The 19,380-nt window shown below is 37.7% G+C and overlaps 1 protein-coding gene across 1 annotated transcript; it reads left to right on the top strand.

Moving 5' to 3' along the window:
* Window positions 1-1,315: 1,315 nt before the first annotated feature.
* LOC128213882 (deleted in malignant brain tumors 1 protein-like) lies at window positions 1,316-19,169 on the top strand. The gene is made up of 9 exons (XM_052919963.1): window positions 1,316-1,422; window positions 2,222-2,347; window positions 3,395-3,571; window positions 6,677-6,856; window positions 9,642-9,824; window positions 15,410-15,557; window positions 15,807-15,991; window positions 17,357-17,534; window positions 19,004-19,169. The coding sequence occupies exons 2-9, from the start codon at window positions 2,335-2,337 to the stop codon at window positions 19,167-19,169; spliced, it is 1,230 nt and encodes a 409-aa protein (XP_052775923.1). The 5' UTR covers window positions 1,316-1,422; window positions 2,222-2,334.
* The last annotated feature ends 211 nt before the right edge of the window (window positions 19,170-19,380 follow it).

Below are 19,380 nucleotides of genomic sequence, written 5' to 3'. Positions count from 1 at the left end.
GCCGCTTACTTATGTTGAGGTATATCCAGTCCAGTGTTTATATCGCTATTTGTGAAAAGATATTTGTTCATAACTGTTGTTTTGTCAGAATTTGATCAAAAATGAGCTTGATACATCAATTTGGACCAAACAATGACTCATGTTCCAGTTAATTTGACCTGTCCGATTTCCATTCAAAACGAGTCACTAATTACGCAATATAATCGCTACCAGTCTCTGATACACATGCTTTATTGCATAATGATTGCTTTAAATAATGATCCTTTAGTGAATGAGACGATCAACAATGACTTCAAGCATGCTTAAAACATATTTATTGTGAAAAATAAGATTTAATTTCCAAACTTCGAGCCACATTGTTTATACCGGAAGCCGCCATTTTGATTGAATTTATTGAAACCCATGCTAAATCGATCGATATACAGTATAAAAACACTACGCATCTGAACTTCCCTTTACAAAAACACGAAAACTAGCGTAGAAAAATTATTCTTGATTATTTTTAGTCTTTAAATAAATTATTACCTGAAAAAAATCTACTTGGCGATCAAAATGTAGGTGCGTGCGCATAAAAAAAAAAAAAAATACATTTTCAAAAAAAATAGAAGCGGTAAATCCGCGGAACGAAATATCAATTTGGTGTGGCCTTACATGTAAAAAACATTGAAATTAAAATTACAACAGCACTATGAATATGTACCATATCAAACATTATGTATATTTCCAAGATGATCGAAACTAGAAGATCATAATTCCTTAATGATTACACAATTCTTGATAATGCTTGATGTGATTTTGGTCTTTGCAAATAATTCTCTGTAACGGGCGATATAAGATGTATAGGTTGTTGCTGTTGTTGTTGTTGTTGTTGTTGTTGTTGTTGTTGTTGTTGTTGTTTTTATGCACCAGTCAATTGTAACAACGGCTCCGGGGGGCCCGGTCCGGGGAATAGCGGAGACTTAGACTTTCGGTTCAGCCAATCCCAGGTAAAATCTCCGACTTGCGTGGACAAACTGCTGGTAAAATCTCCGCCGAATGCCCCCGCATCCCGCTGCATCCTAGGTATGGGCCATTCCCCGCTATTTTCGGCACGAAAACAAAACCACCGCATTCACTCGGCACTGCAGGACCACCTGGAAGGTAAAAAGACAACCCATTTCCTCCACTATCACCCGGACTGGGGAGCCGTGGTTACAATTGAATGGTGCTTTATTTTATATACTTATTCATCGTGCGAAATAAATAAACGATCGAACATGTGTGTTTTTACAGAGCCTTCGTGTCCTCTTCCGGAGTGGCTAAATGGTCCCCGGACGCCCGGCTCTGTAAACAGTCTTAGTTGCAATGTCTGGGAAACAGGTGGAGGGACGGCAACGTGTGGCAACGATCTGCGGTGGAGCGCCGTGGTTACAAAATGCAAATGTACGCGAAACATAATTATTAATGGCTTGAGATGTTAGTTTTATAGCTATAAATTTTGTAATACAACTTTATTATTTTTTCGGATGATGGTATTTTTTGTGCATATATCTGTCAGAAAATGCAACGTTTAAAGGTGTGTTTTTTTTCTTTTTACTAAATACGATATTTTTTAATTATTAATGACTAATAACATTAACAAGAAACACTTCTAATATAACCTTAAATGCAGAATGACATTCTATTTTACCGGAAAATGGTTTGGCCTGAACAGTACATACCCTAAATACATGTAACTGTCGCGGCCGAAATCCCGTAATACTGTCAAACATAGCAAATTCAAGATATACATGTATCATACATGCAACATGTTAAATAATTTAACGTTACTCTCGTTATAGCTACCCTTTCCCAGAAGACTATGAGTTCTGATATTGTCATGGCGGGGGTGGGTCTAACCTGAGACTCCTGGTTTACCCGTCAAGTGTCTTACCATTAGACCATAGTTCTGTCTCTTAAGCAGGGAAGGTTGATGCAAAAAATAGTTAAATGCATTAGCATGTTTAACTCGTTTTACTTGAATGATCAAAACAAAAAAAAATGCATATGATTAAGCTACAGATGAATATTATCAAAAATATAAAGGCTAATATTTATTATCTGTACGTTAATGATTTGTTTTTGTTCTGTTTTATACCATTTAATCCAAATGAGTTGAACATGGTAATGCATTAAATTTAAGAAAAAATGAATATGTTTCCATCGAACTATATTGTACGACTTAAAGTCATATTTCTTTCAGCTATTTTGAACTTCCAATGCCAAGACGATGCTGTGTGTGAACCAATCAAAGCCCAATGCGCTAATGGAAGATGCGCATGCGCAAATGGCACGGCGTATGATTCAACGGAGAACATGTGCGTCGCAGGTAGGTGGATGTTTAAGTATACTTATATAGATAAGCTTGTTTGTAAGGAGAGTTATTAATATGGATCACTCTTGAGATCGCATTCGGAACTCCTCGGGCATTTACCATCGAAAACAACCTCGAATGTTTATAGTTTACAATGTCAGAAGTCTTTAAACTACGCTGCAAGTAGATCGCGTAGTAATTTCAGTTTAGCAACTAAACTTAATGACTTCACTCTTGGGAATCCTAATTATTTAAGAAATCATGCAATTCACTGGCAATCAGTTTAAATTTTGTAATACATAGTACACGCTGAAACACTACAATTAACCAATACATGTACTATTATTTAAAATTTTACGAACTATTTCCACTTATGTACCGGCATACATCTGAGGTTTTCTCGATGGTAAATGGCAAAGTAGTTCCGAATGAATTGAATTGAATTGAGTTGTTGTCTGAGTAGATAACGCTAGCAACTTTTTCAAAAAAACGAAAAGCTCGAACGCACGACCTTTTAAGTGAATGTGTTGAAAAAACATTTGTAATTCAAACGTTTCATATGTCTTTCTATAACAGGCAGACGTTAAAAACAATAATGTTCATAATTCCCCTTATTAACAGAAAACTATCATTTTTAGTTCGACAATTCGAAGAATAAGGAGAGCTTTACTACTCACCCTGGCATCGGTGTCAGTGTCGGCGTCAAACCGTAGTTTCACATTTAAGTACATTTAAGTCAACTTCGATTACATGTGATTTCAAGTATGAGCGTTTTGGTTGAAATGAATACAGGCCCTGATTTTCGCCGTGCAGTATTATGTATTGGTATGCAATCGAATTTGATACCAATCATCCTCGTGTGCGTTTCCTGGATAGCATCAGGTACCGGTGCCATGTTTGGCTTAAACCTCACTAGATAGAGGGGGACACTGACCTGTTCACCACTAACCATTTACGAATACAATTTTCATGGGAGGGGCTTTAGCTTTGATGAAAAGAGTTCGTATTTTTCTATTACAAACTAAACAAATAACGCTTACCTTGCTATGATTTTTTGACAAGTATGTGGGCCCCCACCGACAGAGGCAAACACCGTTCGCACGATAAACGAGGATGGAACGCTTACATACACGTGCGCAGCCTACTTCCTGCCAGCTTCCTCGTCAGTGACCCTCACGTGCCAGAATGTTGGCGATATGAAGGAATGGAGTCCAAGTGCGCCCAATCTTAACTGCTACAGTGAGTTTAAACTTACTTCTATTTGTCATATTTTAATTAAGTTTGTGAATAATGCTTTTCCAGTTATAAAATGCCTTGGTCTAATGTTTCTAAATCAGGATGGAGTTCAATGTGCAAGTTAATACTATGGCCATTCATCATTTATTTCTTCCGTTTGTATTTGGCCTGCCCGTGGCGGTCACGTTTATCATTATCAGCAGCGCCATCAACAGCAGCATCAGCTGCAGCAGCAGTATCAACAGCAGCAGCCACAGCAGCAAAAACAGCAGCAACACAATCACCACCGTAACCACTATCACCATCACCACCACAACAACATCCACCACATCCACCTTGTGTGTTTGCGTACGTGCGGGCGTGTGTGAGTTTTCACAACAACCTGGATGGTTTTGGTGACGCCAATATATCTACTTGTATTGTTAGTCCTCGATAAAATGCCTTTCGGGTCTCTTAGAGGCAATTTATAAGCTACCCTGATTAGGAGTAATATGTAATTGGTACATGTGTCAAAGACACGCACAACCGGAACATTACAATCTTTCCGCAATAACGAGTCATCAGTTTAATAGGAAAGAAGCTTTGTCTCGAACCCGTCACCTCTGTTGACAGTCAAATATTCATGCCCCCCTTCGAAGCAGAGGGGTATATTGCTTTGCACATGTCGGTCGGTCGGTCGATCCGTCGATAGACCAAAGCTTGTCCGAGTGATAACTCAACAATCTCTGGACGTATGGTCATCAAACTTCACATGAAGGTTGGGCCTGACCAGTAGATGACCCCTATTGATATTAGAGTTCGTTGGGTGAAAGGTAAAGGTCACAGTGACCTTTTATGATAAAAGGTTGTTCGAGTGATAACTCAACGAAGCCTGCATCCTTGGTCTTTAAACTTGACTTTAAGTTGGGCCTGACAAGTAGATGACCCCTCTTGATTTTATGGGTCAAAGGTCAAGGTCACAGTGACCTTGAAAGCAAACTCGACAATTCCAGGACCTATGGTCATCAAACTTAATATGAACATTTGGCCTGACCAGTAGATGACCCCTATTGATTTTAGGGCTAATCAGGCCAAAGGTCAAGGTCACAGTGACCTTTAATGGTATTTCTTTTTAAAGCTCGTCCGAGTGATAACTAAACAATGCCTAAACCTTATGTCACCAAACTTGATATGGCAGATGGGCCTGACCCTATTTTGTTTTGGGGGGGTCATCGTCCCAAAGGTCAAGGTCACAGTGACCTTGAATGGTTAGAGGTTGTCCGAGTGATAATGCGACAATGCCTGCACCCATGACCCTCAAACTTGACTTGGAGGTTGGACCTGACCTGTAGATGTCCCCTATTGATAAAAGGTTGTCCGAATGATAACTCAACAATGCATACATCCATGGCCTTGAAACTTGACTTTTAGTTTGGCCTGATCAGAAAATGACCCCTATTGATTTAAGGGGTCGAAAGTCAGGGTCACAGTGACCTTGAAAGCAAGCTCGAAAAAACTTGGACCTATGGGCCTCAAACTTGATATTTAGGTTTGGCCTGACCAGTAGATAACCCCTAATGACTTTGGGGGTCATTGGGCCAAAGGTCAAGTTAACATTAACCTTTAACGCAAAAAGGTTAACAAATCTACTCCCAGTGATATCTCAACAATGGCTGAATCTATGATCATAAAACTTAACATGGAAGTTTGGCCTGACCAGTAGATGACCGCTTATGATTTTAGGGGTCACCGGGTCAAAGGTTAAGGTCACAGTGACCATGAACGAAAAAAAAGCTTGTCAGTGTGATAACTTGACAATGCCTGCACTCCAAGGCCCTCAAACTTGACATTTAGGTTCTTCGTGACCAGCTAATGACTCCCATGGATTTTTAAGTCATAGAGTCAAAGATCATGGCCATAACACACTCTTTCCTCACACTTTGATTGGTCATAGTCTTAAAACTGCCTCACGGTATCCAATCTAAGTGACAAAATCAACTATCATTTCGATCCATGCATATTTCATTCAATTGTCCATATAATCCTGACAACATGGCGCTCAGGGCAAACATCTCTTGTTTACTTCAGTCTGCAACAGTGTGTGTATACCTCGTGATAAATTGCGTCATAAATGCTACGTCGAAAGGCAATAGTTTGCTGCGGATGAAGACTTAAAACAAAGATAACTTTTACCAGAGTTTGATTGAGAGTTTAGTTTTTTGTAAAATACTTCGACAAACATTTTCACAATACGGCCTTCTGACGGAGCACTGTCAAAACATTATTTTTTTAAACAGGTTTGACGAAGTGTTTGATGAAACTTATCACCTTATCAAACTTCTGTAATAACACATTGGCGTGGCTGTGTAAGCGGCATAGACTGCCCTGTTTTAGTTAAAATGGCGTAGTAAAAGAAAAGTTATCTTTGATTTAAGTCTTTAATTTAGGAAACATATTGCCTTCCGGCGTAGCATATATGACGTAATTTATCACGTTGTATACACACACTGTTCATATGAGTTATTAAATAATGTACGTTCTCATTCGAGTTAACAAATTTTACTGCTAGTACTCTAAAAGACCTCTGAATCATAATATACTATGCTGTTCCCTGCCTAACCCCATATAATTTTGGCATCATTTCAAGGGGTATTAGTTAAATGACCAAAAAGTACATTACGTATTTGGACTCTGTTTTTTTGCTCATAATCTCAAGTGAAATATGGCGTAAAATAAAATATTCTCTCGTTTTGGAAGCCCACAAATATGTTTGTTTTTTAAACAGTCGAACTCCGTTGGCTCAAACTCCTCTGCACCAGCATCCAGTTTGAACCTAAGAGGAGTTCGAGCCAAGCGAGTCCGAGCCAACGGGATTCGACTGTATTTCTGTCTATTAACATTTTTGTGTGCAGATAAAAGACCTCGAAACCGTGTGAAAATGATGTCCAAAAACACATTATTGTGTACAGGGTACATTCACATTCCCACATCTAATATGCTCCAGTTCGTTGAAATGATAGTCCATTTGCAAACGCGTGGCCATATATAATATGTAAAAATAAATACATTAATAATTAGATAAATAAATAAATTAATAAATAAAATACTTTAAGTGTTTACTGGTTACAGATTGTGGTTTAACCGCCCCAGTGGTTAACACCGTCATAACAACCAACGCCGACGGTTCCGTTACGTACACCTGTTCTGACGGCTACTTTCCGACGGATGCTTCTCTCACAAGTGAGACGTTGACGTGTCAAACTGACGGCACCTTTAGTCCAAGTAGTACTCCGACCATCACCTGCTATAGTATGTACCCTAAACCTTGTTGTCAGTTTAAGTTTAATATTCTCATTTATTAATGCACGGCCTCTAAACGCCAGCTCCACCACTTTACGGTGGTGCAAAGAAAAAGAGCTGTCGACACTTCCGTGGTGGAGCTGTGCCCTATGTTTACATGAACAAATGTGAGTATGATTTATATTTTATTTGATAATTTCATTTACCGGACATATTTTGAAAATCGGAGAATGTGGTACCGTGTAAGAACACTTCTACTGTATGCTGGTTACTATTTCGTTTCAATATTGTGCAAACTGTGGTGCCAAGAGCTTTTCTCCCGAATCGGACTTGTGCATATTTTGAGATCTGATTGCATAGCAAGTACATTTCGGTGCTTACACACCCCGTAAGAACATTCTCACGCATGCAAACAAAACTGTTATGTATAGAACCTATGCCGGAACACAACAAAACTGATAAGCACTTCTTAAATAGGAAAAATGCACATATTTATAAAAGTGGTGGCGCTGTTGCCCAAGTGGTGGCGCTATCGAGTATGTTTTTGCGCTTGAAGTTATATAAAAAGTTAACGCTTTTGGAATGAATACGAAAGTTGCTATGTTTATCATTCATTGAACATTATGCTGGTTATGCATGCATACTTATTGCGGAAACAAAACTACGCGAACTACCTTAACCTCACTGAAAACTATTTCGACAACAAACGATTAGGTGCTGTTAAGTTTTACCATAGAACTATAAGTATCTATCATGTGTGTTCCGTTATGAGAGAGGTAATTTGCATACCGGACGTGTGTTTCCGGTCATTTGACTAGTGCTGGAAAAACGCATCTTACAAGTGGTGGAGCTGGCGTTTAGAGGCCGTGTAATGGTTCACGGAACTATGAATGGGAACAGTAAAAGGCAATAAATGTTGTTTGGGTTAAGCATCAGAAAAAGTAATTGTGTTGTAAAAAGACGTTTTAAACCACAATGTGGTTATGCACCAGTCATTTTTAACCACCACCCCCCAACCCCAGGTTCATGGGGATAGCTGGGAAATGGGCCGTGTCTTTACCTTCCAGGTGCGGAGTGAAAGCGGTGGTTTTGGTTTCACGCCGAAAATAGCGGGAAATGGGCTTTACGTAGGTACCCCGGAGTGCGGGGGGGGGGGGGGGGCTTTTTGCGCAGATTTTACCCGGGATTGGCTGGACCGTAAGTCAAAGTCCCCGCTATTTCCCAGACTTGAGGACCGTGGTTACAATTGACTGGTGTATTATATTGAAGTTATACATAGTTAAAGGGAAACGTTCAAGTTTTATAGGGTCAGACATAAAATATAAAATGTCGTCGGAAGTCAAAATCCCTATTGGACAAGGGTGAAAAAGTTTCAACATGTATTATTTGCCTAATTGTTTTGAGTAAAAGAAATGATAAGAATTTATAAGAAAGTTATAACATATTTTAAATACGACGATCATTCATAAATATTAACTCTGCTTTAAGGATAACGTTTGAAGCAACTTAATATCTACCTGAATCATATTTAATCGTTTGCAACTGTATTTCGACATTTATTATGATTGCTTTTGGATATCTACACAGGCAGTGTAAGTATACCACGTGATAAATTACGTCATAAATGCTACGTCAGAAGGCAATATTTTGCTTCGAATGAAGACTTTAAACAAACAAACAAAACATCACTATTTATTCATGTAAAGGTCCGCTGTAGGCGGCGGATGTGCGTTTATAGTATAACATTCCGTTACTTCTGTTATAGAAGGAAGAACGTTCATAGTACGTATGGTTGGTAATATGCAAATAAGCAAATCCCGGGTTCTGGTGGATTAAGAAATAAGTGTATATAAAGACCAGTGGCTTCAGTCTGGAGCATGCTTTTCTCTGAAGAGATCTGTTGCGTCTTTGACGTCGCGTGGTACAATATTGAATAAAACATGGCGCAGTCTACGCAGCTTACGTGTCCCCGCCTTCGGTCTTTTACCAGAGTATGACTGAGAGCTAAGTTTCATCGACAAACCTTTTCACAAAACCGCCGCCTGATGGATCACTGTCAAAACATTATTTTGGAAAGTGGTTTATCGAAGTGTTTGAAGAAAGTAATCACCTAATCATTCTCCGTAAATAGAAAGAAGGCGGGGCTCTTTAAGCGGCATAGACTGCCCTTTGTTTAATTTCAAATGGTAAAAAAGTTATCTTTGTTTTAAGTCAACATTCGAAGCAAAATGTTTCCGCCCGACGTAGCATTTGTGACCTAATTTGTCACGTGGTATACACACACTGACAGGATGCGCATCAGAAAATTCTCTATTTTGCCGAAAAGTGTTATGGTAACGCGGCTGCCATTAATTATTTGGTCTGTTTTCATAAAAGTGGGACAAGTAATTCAAAGTCACAAGAAGAAAAACTCGTTACTGACATCAAATTAGTGAGCAAGTCCCTTCAATATTTCAGACTTGAATGACGAACTCGGAAAGCGGTTAGATTCAATAAAAATATGAATACCTGTAGCTTAAAGATAGTGAACACAAATGATACAAATATTACCTGGAACATTTTAATCTTTGACGTACTTTTTTTTTATGAAATCCGAATGTTCAAGCACTCTGACAAAATCAAATCTTGCTCTGCTCTTTACCGGAGTATACCGAAGAATGCCGAGCGCCTAGTAGTTACGTTTGAGGAACAACAACAACATGAACTTAGAACAGAACATAAATACTTATACTTATGAGACAAGTGCACGTACATGTATATGTGACCCTATATACAACGTCAATGTTTCCTTTAGATTGCGCTGACTCTCCGCCAGATGTGCCCGGTGCTACGTATAATCATGTCCCTGGAGAAAAGACCGCTCTGTACACTTGTGGCTCAGGACTGAGACAACACCCAGATACGACGTCCATGGAAGCTGTTTGCGTGCATGAAGCTGCTGGTATTGGCACATGGAACCATAATATTGAATGCTACGGTAACGAAATCGTTTGTAACGTAATTTATAATTTTTCTTTTTTTCTTTCTTTGTTTTGCATAATCAAAGGGTTTGTTACAGCCTTGATCAAGCTGGCTTTCGTTATCAGGGACGGTTCCATGATTAGACGTTAGAGGGGGCGTAACGTAGGGGGCGTAGCCTTTTGACTTGCGCCCCTCCCTCAGAACCGAAAATCTGGTTTAAAGTGTACACAGTGGGTTGGGGTACTCTCCCATGAAAATTTTAACAGTTTCTGATCCGAGAAGATGCATTTAGGGCGTTTTTTATTACTTTCTTTCCTATATTGCAATAAAAAGTAAACTTGGACGATTTTAAGGGGGGGGCGCACGCCGGTGCCCCTCCTCTGGATCCGCTTGTTGTTATGGCCGCCGTCGTCTGTGTTGGCGTTGTGCAAAAGAAGGCTTAATCCTTTCCCACTTTCACAAAACTGAAAAGAGCTCACACAATAAAAACACATATTACCCTGTACACGTGTTTCCATTGACAATGTGCGAGCAATAAACAGGGCCCATAACTGTGAATTCGATGAGTGTCGAGTTTTGTCTCGTGATTTACTTGCAAAAGAAAATGATGACCGCTGACATTCGCTTGCTGGTGTTCTTGTTCTTGTTCATTCGGAACTGGTCGGTCATTTTCCATCGAAAACAACCTCTGATCTATATGGACGGTTTACACTGTCATAAATCTTTATATTATAACTACGCTGCAAGAAGATCGCGTAGTAATTTCAATCTAACTTAATGAGTTCACTCTTGGCAATCTTAATTATTTATGTAATTATTCACTCTCATTGGCCATCAGTTTGAACTTTGAAATACAACATTCATGTTAAAATACTACATTTAATTCATACTACTATTTAAAAAAAATACAAACTACTTCTACTGATGTACCGGCATACACACGAGATTGTTTTCGATAGAAAATGGCCGAGGAGTTCCGAATGGTTCTTGTCAAGTCATGTAGTATATATGACGTAGGTGATATGACGTAGGTATATATTATGTAAGAATTAGTTTGCAGATTCTGCAAATACAATCGCGGCACCCGTGGTATAACGTGTTATGAAAGAAATAGGTGCGTTCAATATGATAAGTTCTGTGTATATGTATATAGTTTATATGTATTTTTAAATTTCGTTCAATGTGGTTTTGAATGATGGTAGCCGTTGACAGATGTTTTGAATAAAACATTGGTGACATGATATACTTATATATTTACAAAGATGTTTTAACATAACAATTGAAAAGAACAAAAACACTAAACGGCGCATTGTTTGTTGCTGTGGTTCGATCCATTAACTCGAACTATTTATGATCATACAAGATTTACAAGGCAGTAAATTATAAATAATGTATATCACTTTTAGAAATCCAAACTGATTTTTCAATAGTTTAGCTTGAAGCTTAACCATGTATTATCCATGAAAGGGCCAGTTGTTATTGCTTATATTTATATGGCAACAAACATCATTAGTGTTAATAAGTAATAGGACATGGTTGAAGAGTTCAATCAATTTAATTTATATCCATTTATTTTTCAAATACATTATTCTAGCTTAAAGATTTGTATGATTAAATTAGATTTATATAGATAATCATTCAATTTGGCAGTATGAAATATTCAATGGAATATGGTTGATTAATAATGGCTGTCGTCTGTTTGCGGTACGGATCAGGAAGCCTTATCGATGGCACGTCTAGAAGCCGGCAACGACCCGGATCTTTACTCCATACAAATGCTTGATTTTCTCAAATCAAGTCAATATTTTCCATAGTTATTTTTAATTAAATTCAAGCCAAACACATTAGGTATTCCCGATAGACTCTTCGCACAGCCTATTGAAATGAAACGAACGACACGGTATGACTTTCATATAGAATATATGTATTGTGGGGTGCCATTCGGACTCCTTAAAATCGCACCGCCCGGGCTGTAACTTCAGGGAGTGGTTTTAAAAATTACTTGGCACATGTGTTCGATACGTAAAGATGACGTGTCGCGTGCTAGACCAATTTTCTTACCTCAAAGGTCAAGGTCACACCAACGGTTTTACCATTATGAAATGCTACTTATACGCATATACAGTGTAGGTGCGCATGTTCGGGCTGTAACTTCGTCATGAACAGAACAGAGGGAAATAATAATAACTTAGCTCATGTGCTCAGTACATATTAAAGTGCGATGTGTTGTATGCAAGACCCACGACCGTATCTTGAAGTAAATGGTTACAATGACCGACTGATACAAACAGTTGAACCGCGATATGTCGAATTGTTCTCGATGTTCTTGTTATGTCGAACCTTTCTTTGAATCTGTTCAGAAAAAAATGAGACATGTTTGTTTTATGCCGGTTTTATCAAATGCTCGTTATCAAGAAGTATTTACCAACGACTTTTAGTATCGATTGCCATCTGCCTTTCCACTGGCTGAAAATGTTGTTTGTATTGTAATTTGTATTATATGCCTTCAGTTGGCATAACAATAGCTCTAATCACATTTTATTAGAAAAACATGCCAAAATGTATGCGTTCTCAAAGGTCAATACACGGCGTAGCCGGGACGTTTAGTGATTTTTGGCGCGAGTGGCTCATAATGGCCCGAGACGTAGGCCAATTATCACTCAACGGCCTGGCTACGCAGTGTATTAACCTCTTTAATACATATGACATGTTTGTATTTCTTATTTTGTAGGTTTGAAGGCTTCTCTGTAAGTTTACCTGCGATCCAGTTGTGCATTCTTATTTCCTCCTGGCTTGACTACAAATAATTAACTCACTCTCAAATTAACTTTAGTTTTTGAGAATCAGCCAATAGGCAAAAAATATCTTGTTGTCATTTCATGTTCTAATTAATTTCAGTTGTTCATCTTGAAAGATCCAAAACGTCTATCCGAATTTTCTTGGTACAAATCACTGACATCTGTCGTTTTATGTCTTGAATGTAAAAATGCAATTAAATAAACATGAACACGTAGCAAGTAGAAAGATTGTTTGTACTTAAACAAACAAATACCTCGTATTAGTGATGAAACGATAATCGTGTACAATCGATTAATCGTCGCTGACAATGCTATGTCGGCGACTATCGATAGTGGTTGTCCAAAATCGATGTCGCTAATGCTCCTTCCGGTAACTACGTATTTTTTGTTGTGGTAAATGTCAATTAAATGTCAATTTTTGTTTCCGGTAATGCACCAGTCATTTGTAACCACGCCCCCCACCCCAGATCCGGGAAATAGCGGGGACTTTAACTTTCGGTCCAGCCAACCCCGGGCAAAGTCTCCGCCCTGCGGGGACAATCTGCTGGTAAACCCCCCGCCAAATGTCCCCGCACCCAAGGGACCCGAGATAAGGCCAATTTCCCGCTAATTTTGGTGTGAATACAAAACCACCGCAGTCACCCAGCTCTGCCGGGCCACCTGGAAAGTAAAAACACGGCCCATTTCTCCGCCTATCCCTGGTATACCCCCGGACCTGGGGGTTTGTTACAATTTACAATTGACTGGTGCATATATTCTCGTTGAAGTCATTTTTACATGGGAAGTCACTCTCTTACACAAATGCGATGCATGTAAACACTTTTGCGTAAGAACTCTCCCAAAATTACAAATTGTATTTAATTGTTTATATATTTCATAAAACCTTCTTCAATAACCTGTCTCTATGGTGTAGTGGGTCCGGTCTTACCGGTGAACCCGGTTCGATGCATTCTGTTTTTAAAACCTTTTTAGTATCGTTTGTAATTCATTAATTTTCCTTTTTTGTGAAAGTTTTATGAAATTAAGATTTTAATGAAATGTTCAATATAACAGTTTATTGAATGCTAAGCTAGTTCACAAATATTGAATATGCTTTTATATGGATAATACGCTAATATAACTTACTTGATGGGAGTGTGCATCAATTCGCAATTAATGTGCAATTATTAGTAGTTGTTGTGTTGTTGTGTTTTCGTTGAGTTATAAAAGACAGAAAGAGGTTATGGAAATTTACATACTGTTGCAAATGACATGACTATAGCATCACACGTACTGATTTCAGGTTTAACCATTTAAATGATCATGATGATACTGTGTTTGAAGAATGTATTGCTTACTGATATCATGAACTTTCGATTATTATCCGATAGTAAATCGAAATGCTTGGTCCGATTCGATTCGATTATCGATAGCACATGGAGTCCGATTTCCAAACGCTACCTCGTATTATTAATTCCAACATGTATGTACAGTTGATGTTTTAAAGTAGATTCTAAATTTAATTTTACCGCTTCCTTTGTTTTGTTTTTAGAATGTCAGCAGACAACACTGTATAAAAACGCCGCCGTATAGACCACACTAATTATCAAACACAAGCATATTTTCCTAAACTGTGATCGCGTTTGTCTCCCTTTAGGAATTTACTGATGAGTATGTTCAGGCAGATCAATAAATTGTGATTATTTATTTGAGACATTATGTTACAGTCGCCAAATTGGACTAAAAGACGAATATTGAATTCACGTGCGTACGTTCTACGGGCCGCAAAATGATCATCGATACTCGGCCGGGCCGCAAAATTGTTATAATCGCTGAGTCATGCAAATAATCGCGAAATCCCTGCACAAATGTGTTACTATGTATAGTAAAATATGTATTAAATAACGATAAATAATGTTGCAGATGCAGTAGTATGTCACTCCTTTGCTCTAATTGGATTTGGATAAGAGCACCTGCTAAATTTTGATCAAAAACAGAGAAAAATATCAAATTGATATTTTCACTGTTTGATTGTTAAAGCTGCAATCTCACAGATTGAACGTTTTGACATCTTTTTTTATTTTTGTCTCGGAACGAGAAAATCCATGGAAACCTGTTAAATAAGAATGCTGACAAAAAAATAGATCGCAGATTTTTTAATATTTAAGTTAAAAGAATCTTAAACTGTTAGTAACGGTTAAGGCTATAAAACATTAATTTTCGAACTTCGCCACTCGTGAAAATATGTTTTTCTATGAAGCTTGTAAAATAAAATACGATCTTACACTGAAATAAACAAATATCCTCTATATATCATTATCGTATTTTTATGAGATAAGAACACTTACTTGCAATACTTGAAAGCTCAGATAAGAAATTATAAGAGTAAAATAAAATCTACCAGGCCCCAATATCACTAAAATACTCGAGTCGAATCTCAATCTCAACTCGATTTATCACATGCAAGCATAATATTATTCAAAAGTTTGCATATTTTTGTTCTTTTTGCCAACCTAATTTCTCATCGAATGTGTTGATGAATACATTTGGTCAATATATCAAAGAAAACTAATTCTAGAGCAAAAAGTACTTAAACACATTTAGGGCTGTAGAATATATTTATCTAGGAAACTTGACAATGGTCTTAATCAGCATTTTCGTTGATAGAATGCGCTTGTAAAATGTGACAAAATATATATGTTTTTTACATACTTTTGATGCTATGTGGAAGTTGAAAATGAGTTGAGACTGAGGTTGAGATTTGACTTAAGTAATAAAAGTACATTGGGACCGGAAACTTATGTTTGGCCACATCCACTTTCAGGGGTTAGACTGGTTGACGGCGAATATCCCAACAGCGGTTTCCTTGAGGTGTTCAAAGGCGGAAAGTGGAACGTCGTTTGTTATGACGATAAATGGGATTGGCAGGAAACGTCGGTCGTCTGCAAGGAGATAAATCCAGCATTATATCAGTAAGTATGCAGTCGTAGAAATAAACGTTAGATGACATGAGGTAAAATCGTAATAATTAAGACTGGGCGGCGTGAGCGTAGCGAACGAGCCATTCTTTACCATTTAAATATTACTTTAGGTCATTTAATTGTTTTAGAATACTAGCTCATTGGCTGACATATTGTCAAGGCTAAATCTGACGCCAGGAGTGTGTATCCGATGAGTGGCAGTGGCTCAAATGAGATAATTCTATCTATTCACCGTTTCAGATTCGGCGGTGCTTTTCATTTAGAGTATTATGACAAGACCCCAGTCAACAATGAGAATTGTACAAGACTAAAGGACCCTAATTGTTCTGGCTCGGAAGGAGCGGTGATTCTGTGTGCATCAACCGAAAGCTGCGGTCCAATTGATCCAAAACTCGGAATTACGTGTTATACAGAGGACGTAACAGGTTTGAAAGTCGGCTTTTTGTCTAAACTTTTGTTAGCAAGGTAAAACAAGTCTTTGTTTACACTTCTATCTCCAAAAAAATAGGGTGGCTAGGTAGGATTTTTTTCTCTACTTTTTAGCCTCGGGATTCTGTACCAAACCGAAAAATATCAGAGACTCAGTATATTAGTATAGATAGTTTTATATATCAAATTGTCAAATTTTAACATGTTCACGAAAAAAGTGCACATTGTTATGAGAAATTACGACAAAGAAGTCCCCACTACGGGAGAAAAAGTGTAGAATCGGCGGGAAAAAAGGGTCGGTCGGGTTAGTGGACACAAGCATTTTTGTATGCCTTATAAAATTCACAGGGGTGCAATCTCATTATCAACAAAAGTCGTGACCACTAATACTAACAAGCCTGGTATAACGGTGGTATAGTGCGAATATGGGCAATTATTCGAAAATATCCTCAGCATACATTTTATCCAAAGTATCCCATGACCACTGGGCCGATTGTTCAGAAGTTTGTTAAGTCAACAACGGTGTTAACGATATCGTTGTTTGCTGCTTTCAAATTGTTATATGCCGTGTTTTGAAACAAGATTTGGGACAGCCCTTTCAGCTAAACGTGTTTATTTTTTAATTTGTGAGAACCTCATCAAAAATTTCTGAACAGTCGGCCCATTAGCTTATAACGACAGCCACGTGATTAATTACGTCATAAATGCTAAATCGAAAGGTAACCGTTTGCTTAAAATGAAGACTTTAAACAAAGATAACTTCAATTTTTCTTCACAATTTTAAATGAAACAAAATCATAAGAAATATAAAAGTTATCTTCGTTTTAGGTCTTCAGCAAAATGTAGCCAAAATCAGACTTAGTATGACGTAATTTAGCACGTGGTATACACACACTGAAAATGAGTTGTAAAATCATGTGTCTTTTGTTTGTGTTCATGCTGGTTTGTACTGAAACTCGGAATTATGCAAAGTCGGTCCCGAGTGCTTACACGGCATTGACACCCGAAAAGCAAAAATAACAATCGCTGTATTTTACTTTGTTTAGTTTAAAAAAGGTATTTTACAAGAATATATTTATCATGCTCGTTTGCACAATTACGCGAGAGTGTGGTCTTGTGTTTTGGGGGGAAACCAGAGTGCACGGTGGAAACCCACTTGTCCGATCTTTTTACTTTGTCTCTCCATTTGTGTCATTTTTATTAAAATAATGATGTTTTCCTCGCCGTACGTCTATAAAAAGAACGACCACTATTTGAAGTCTCGTCTAAGTACTATCGCCATGTGGTTCATCTGAAATGGAGGTCAGGTTTACTCAATAGACAATACTAATGTTATTCACTTTTGTCTTTTTATTTAACAGCCACAGGGATGTACTTTGCACTAGGCGATGACCCAAGTTTCGTCCAGGCTAATGTGCAAGTAGATCAATGGTATGCTGTCTGGGTCCGCTACAATGGCACATGGGGTCGCGTTTGCTCAGACGGATTTGGCAACGACGAGGAAGATGTCGTCTGCAAAACTGTTAATAGCGCATGGAGGTAAGTGATGACTAGCAAAAAAAAACGGATTAAACGAGTTGTTTTATTTAATTTTTAAAACAACAATTTCAAAGCACCAATTATGTGAAGGGTTCGTCTAATTTGATAATAATAACTACACGGCCTCTAAACGCCAGCTCCACCACTTTACGGTGGTGCAAAGAAAAAGAGCTGTCGACACTTCCGTGGCGGAGCTGTGCCCTATGTTTACATGAACAAACGTGAGTATGATTTATTTTATTTTTTGAAAATTTTATTTAATGGACATATTCGAAAATCGGAGAATGTGGTACCGTGTAAGAACACTTCTACTGTAGGCTGGTTACTATTTCGTTTCAATATTGTGCAAACTGTGGTGCCAGGAGCTTTTCTCCCGAATCAGACTTGTGCATATTTTGAGATATGATTGCATAGCAAGTACATTTCTGTGCTTACACACCCCGTAAAAACATTCTCACGCATGCAAACATACCTGCTATGTATAGTACCTAAGCCGGAACACAACAAAACTAATAAGCACTTCTTAAAAAGAATAAAATCCACATATTTATAAAAGTGGTGGCGCTGTTGCCTAAGTGGTGGCGCTGTCGAGCAGTGGTGGCGCTATCGAGTATGTTTTTCGCTTGAAGTAATTAAACAAGTTAACGCTTTTGGAATGAATACTTAAGTTGCTATGTTTATCATTCATTGAACATTATGCTGGTTATGCATACTACTTGAGAAAACAAAACTCTACGCGAACTACCTTAACCTTACTTAAACCTATTTCGAAAACAAACGGCTAGGTGTATATTAAATGTCTTATAAATTGACAAATGTATGTATAATTTAATTAGTAATAGACTAAGCTGCTGTGCAATTCTTACCTATTATCATTCGGAACTCCTCGGCCATTTTTATCGAAAATATCATCGGTTGTATATGAGTTTACAATGTCTAAATTGTCTTTAAGTCCGCTGCAAAAAGTTCGCGTAGTAATTCAATTCAGCAGTTAAACTTTATGACTTAATTCTTGGGAATCTTAATTATGTTGCAATAATACACATCACTGGAAATAAATTTGAACTTAGATCATTTAATACAAGCTTCAACCCTACATTTAATTAATGTTATACTTTAATTTTTACGAACTACCTCTGATGATGTTCCGGCATACATCCGAGGTTGTTTTGGATAAAAATGGCCGAGGAGTTCCGATTGACCTATCATGTTACCATTTAGAGCACCTTGTCCATTTTCATCAAAAACAAAATCGGTTGTATACCAGTGCAGTAGAAATTCGTAAAATTAATAATAATAATAATAATAATAATAATAATGATAATAATAATAATAATAATAGTAATAATAATAATAATAATAATAATAATAGTAATAATAATAATGATAATAATAATAATATTGAAAAATGAATATGAACATTTTCATGTTACGGATATGGCAATAACTTAAAAGTGTATTTACTTCAGAGGTGATCACACTGGAGAGGACGATGTGATTGCTGGACAGACGGTGATCGCAAAGACGTGGCATTGTGATCCAGCCACGCCCCACTTCCTCTATTGTGGGAATAAGGGATACAACTATGATAGTCAATCGTGTACAAAAGTCGTAACTGTCGAATGTCGAATATAATTTATAAGATATTTTGATAATGCCACAGTAACCACGCCCAAGAACCTGTTTTATGTGAAATACTTACTAGGTACCATCGTGTACAAACGTACCAAAATATAGATACAAAAGATAGTTTAAGTAACTTTTCTTCACTTCTATAACACATATAGTAAACACGCAAGGGCAATATTTCCGGTTATCACCCTGTGCCGCACTATTACCCTCTGAC

Source organism: Mya arenaria, chromosome 2, assembly GCF_026914265.1.
Source record: "Mya arenaria isolate MELC-2E11 chromosome 2, ASM2691426v1".
Classification (NCBI taxonomy): domain Eukaryota; kingdom Metazoa; phylum Mollusca; class Bivalvia; order Myida; family Myidae; genus Mya; species Mya arenaria.
The sequence above is the reverse complement of the archived record's forward strand: the minus strand, read 5'-3'. Positions and strand labels throughout refer to the sequence as shown.

Bases quoted from the DNA above. Each gene is read 5' to 3' on its own strand.
- LOC128213882 (XM_052919963.1), top strand. The intron at 6,857-9,641 runs GTATGTACCCTA...TGTTTCCTTTAG, and splicing joins TCCGACCATCACCTGCTATA to ATTGCGCTGACTCTCCGCCA. The intron at 9,825-15,409 runs GTAACGAAATCG...ATCCACTTTCAG, and splicing joins CCATAATATTGAATGCTACG to GGGTTAGACTGGTTGACGGC.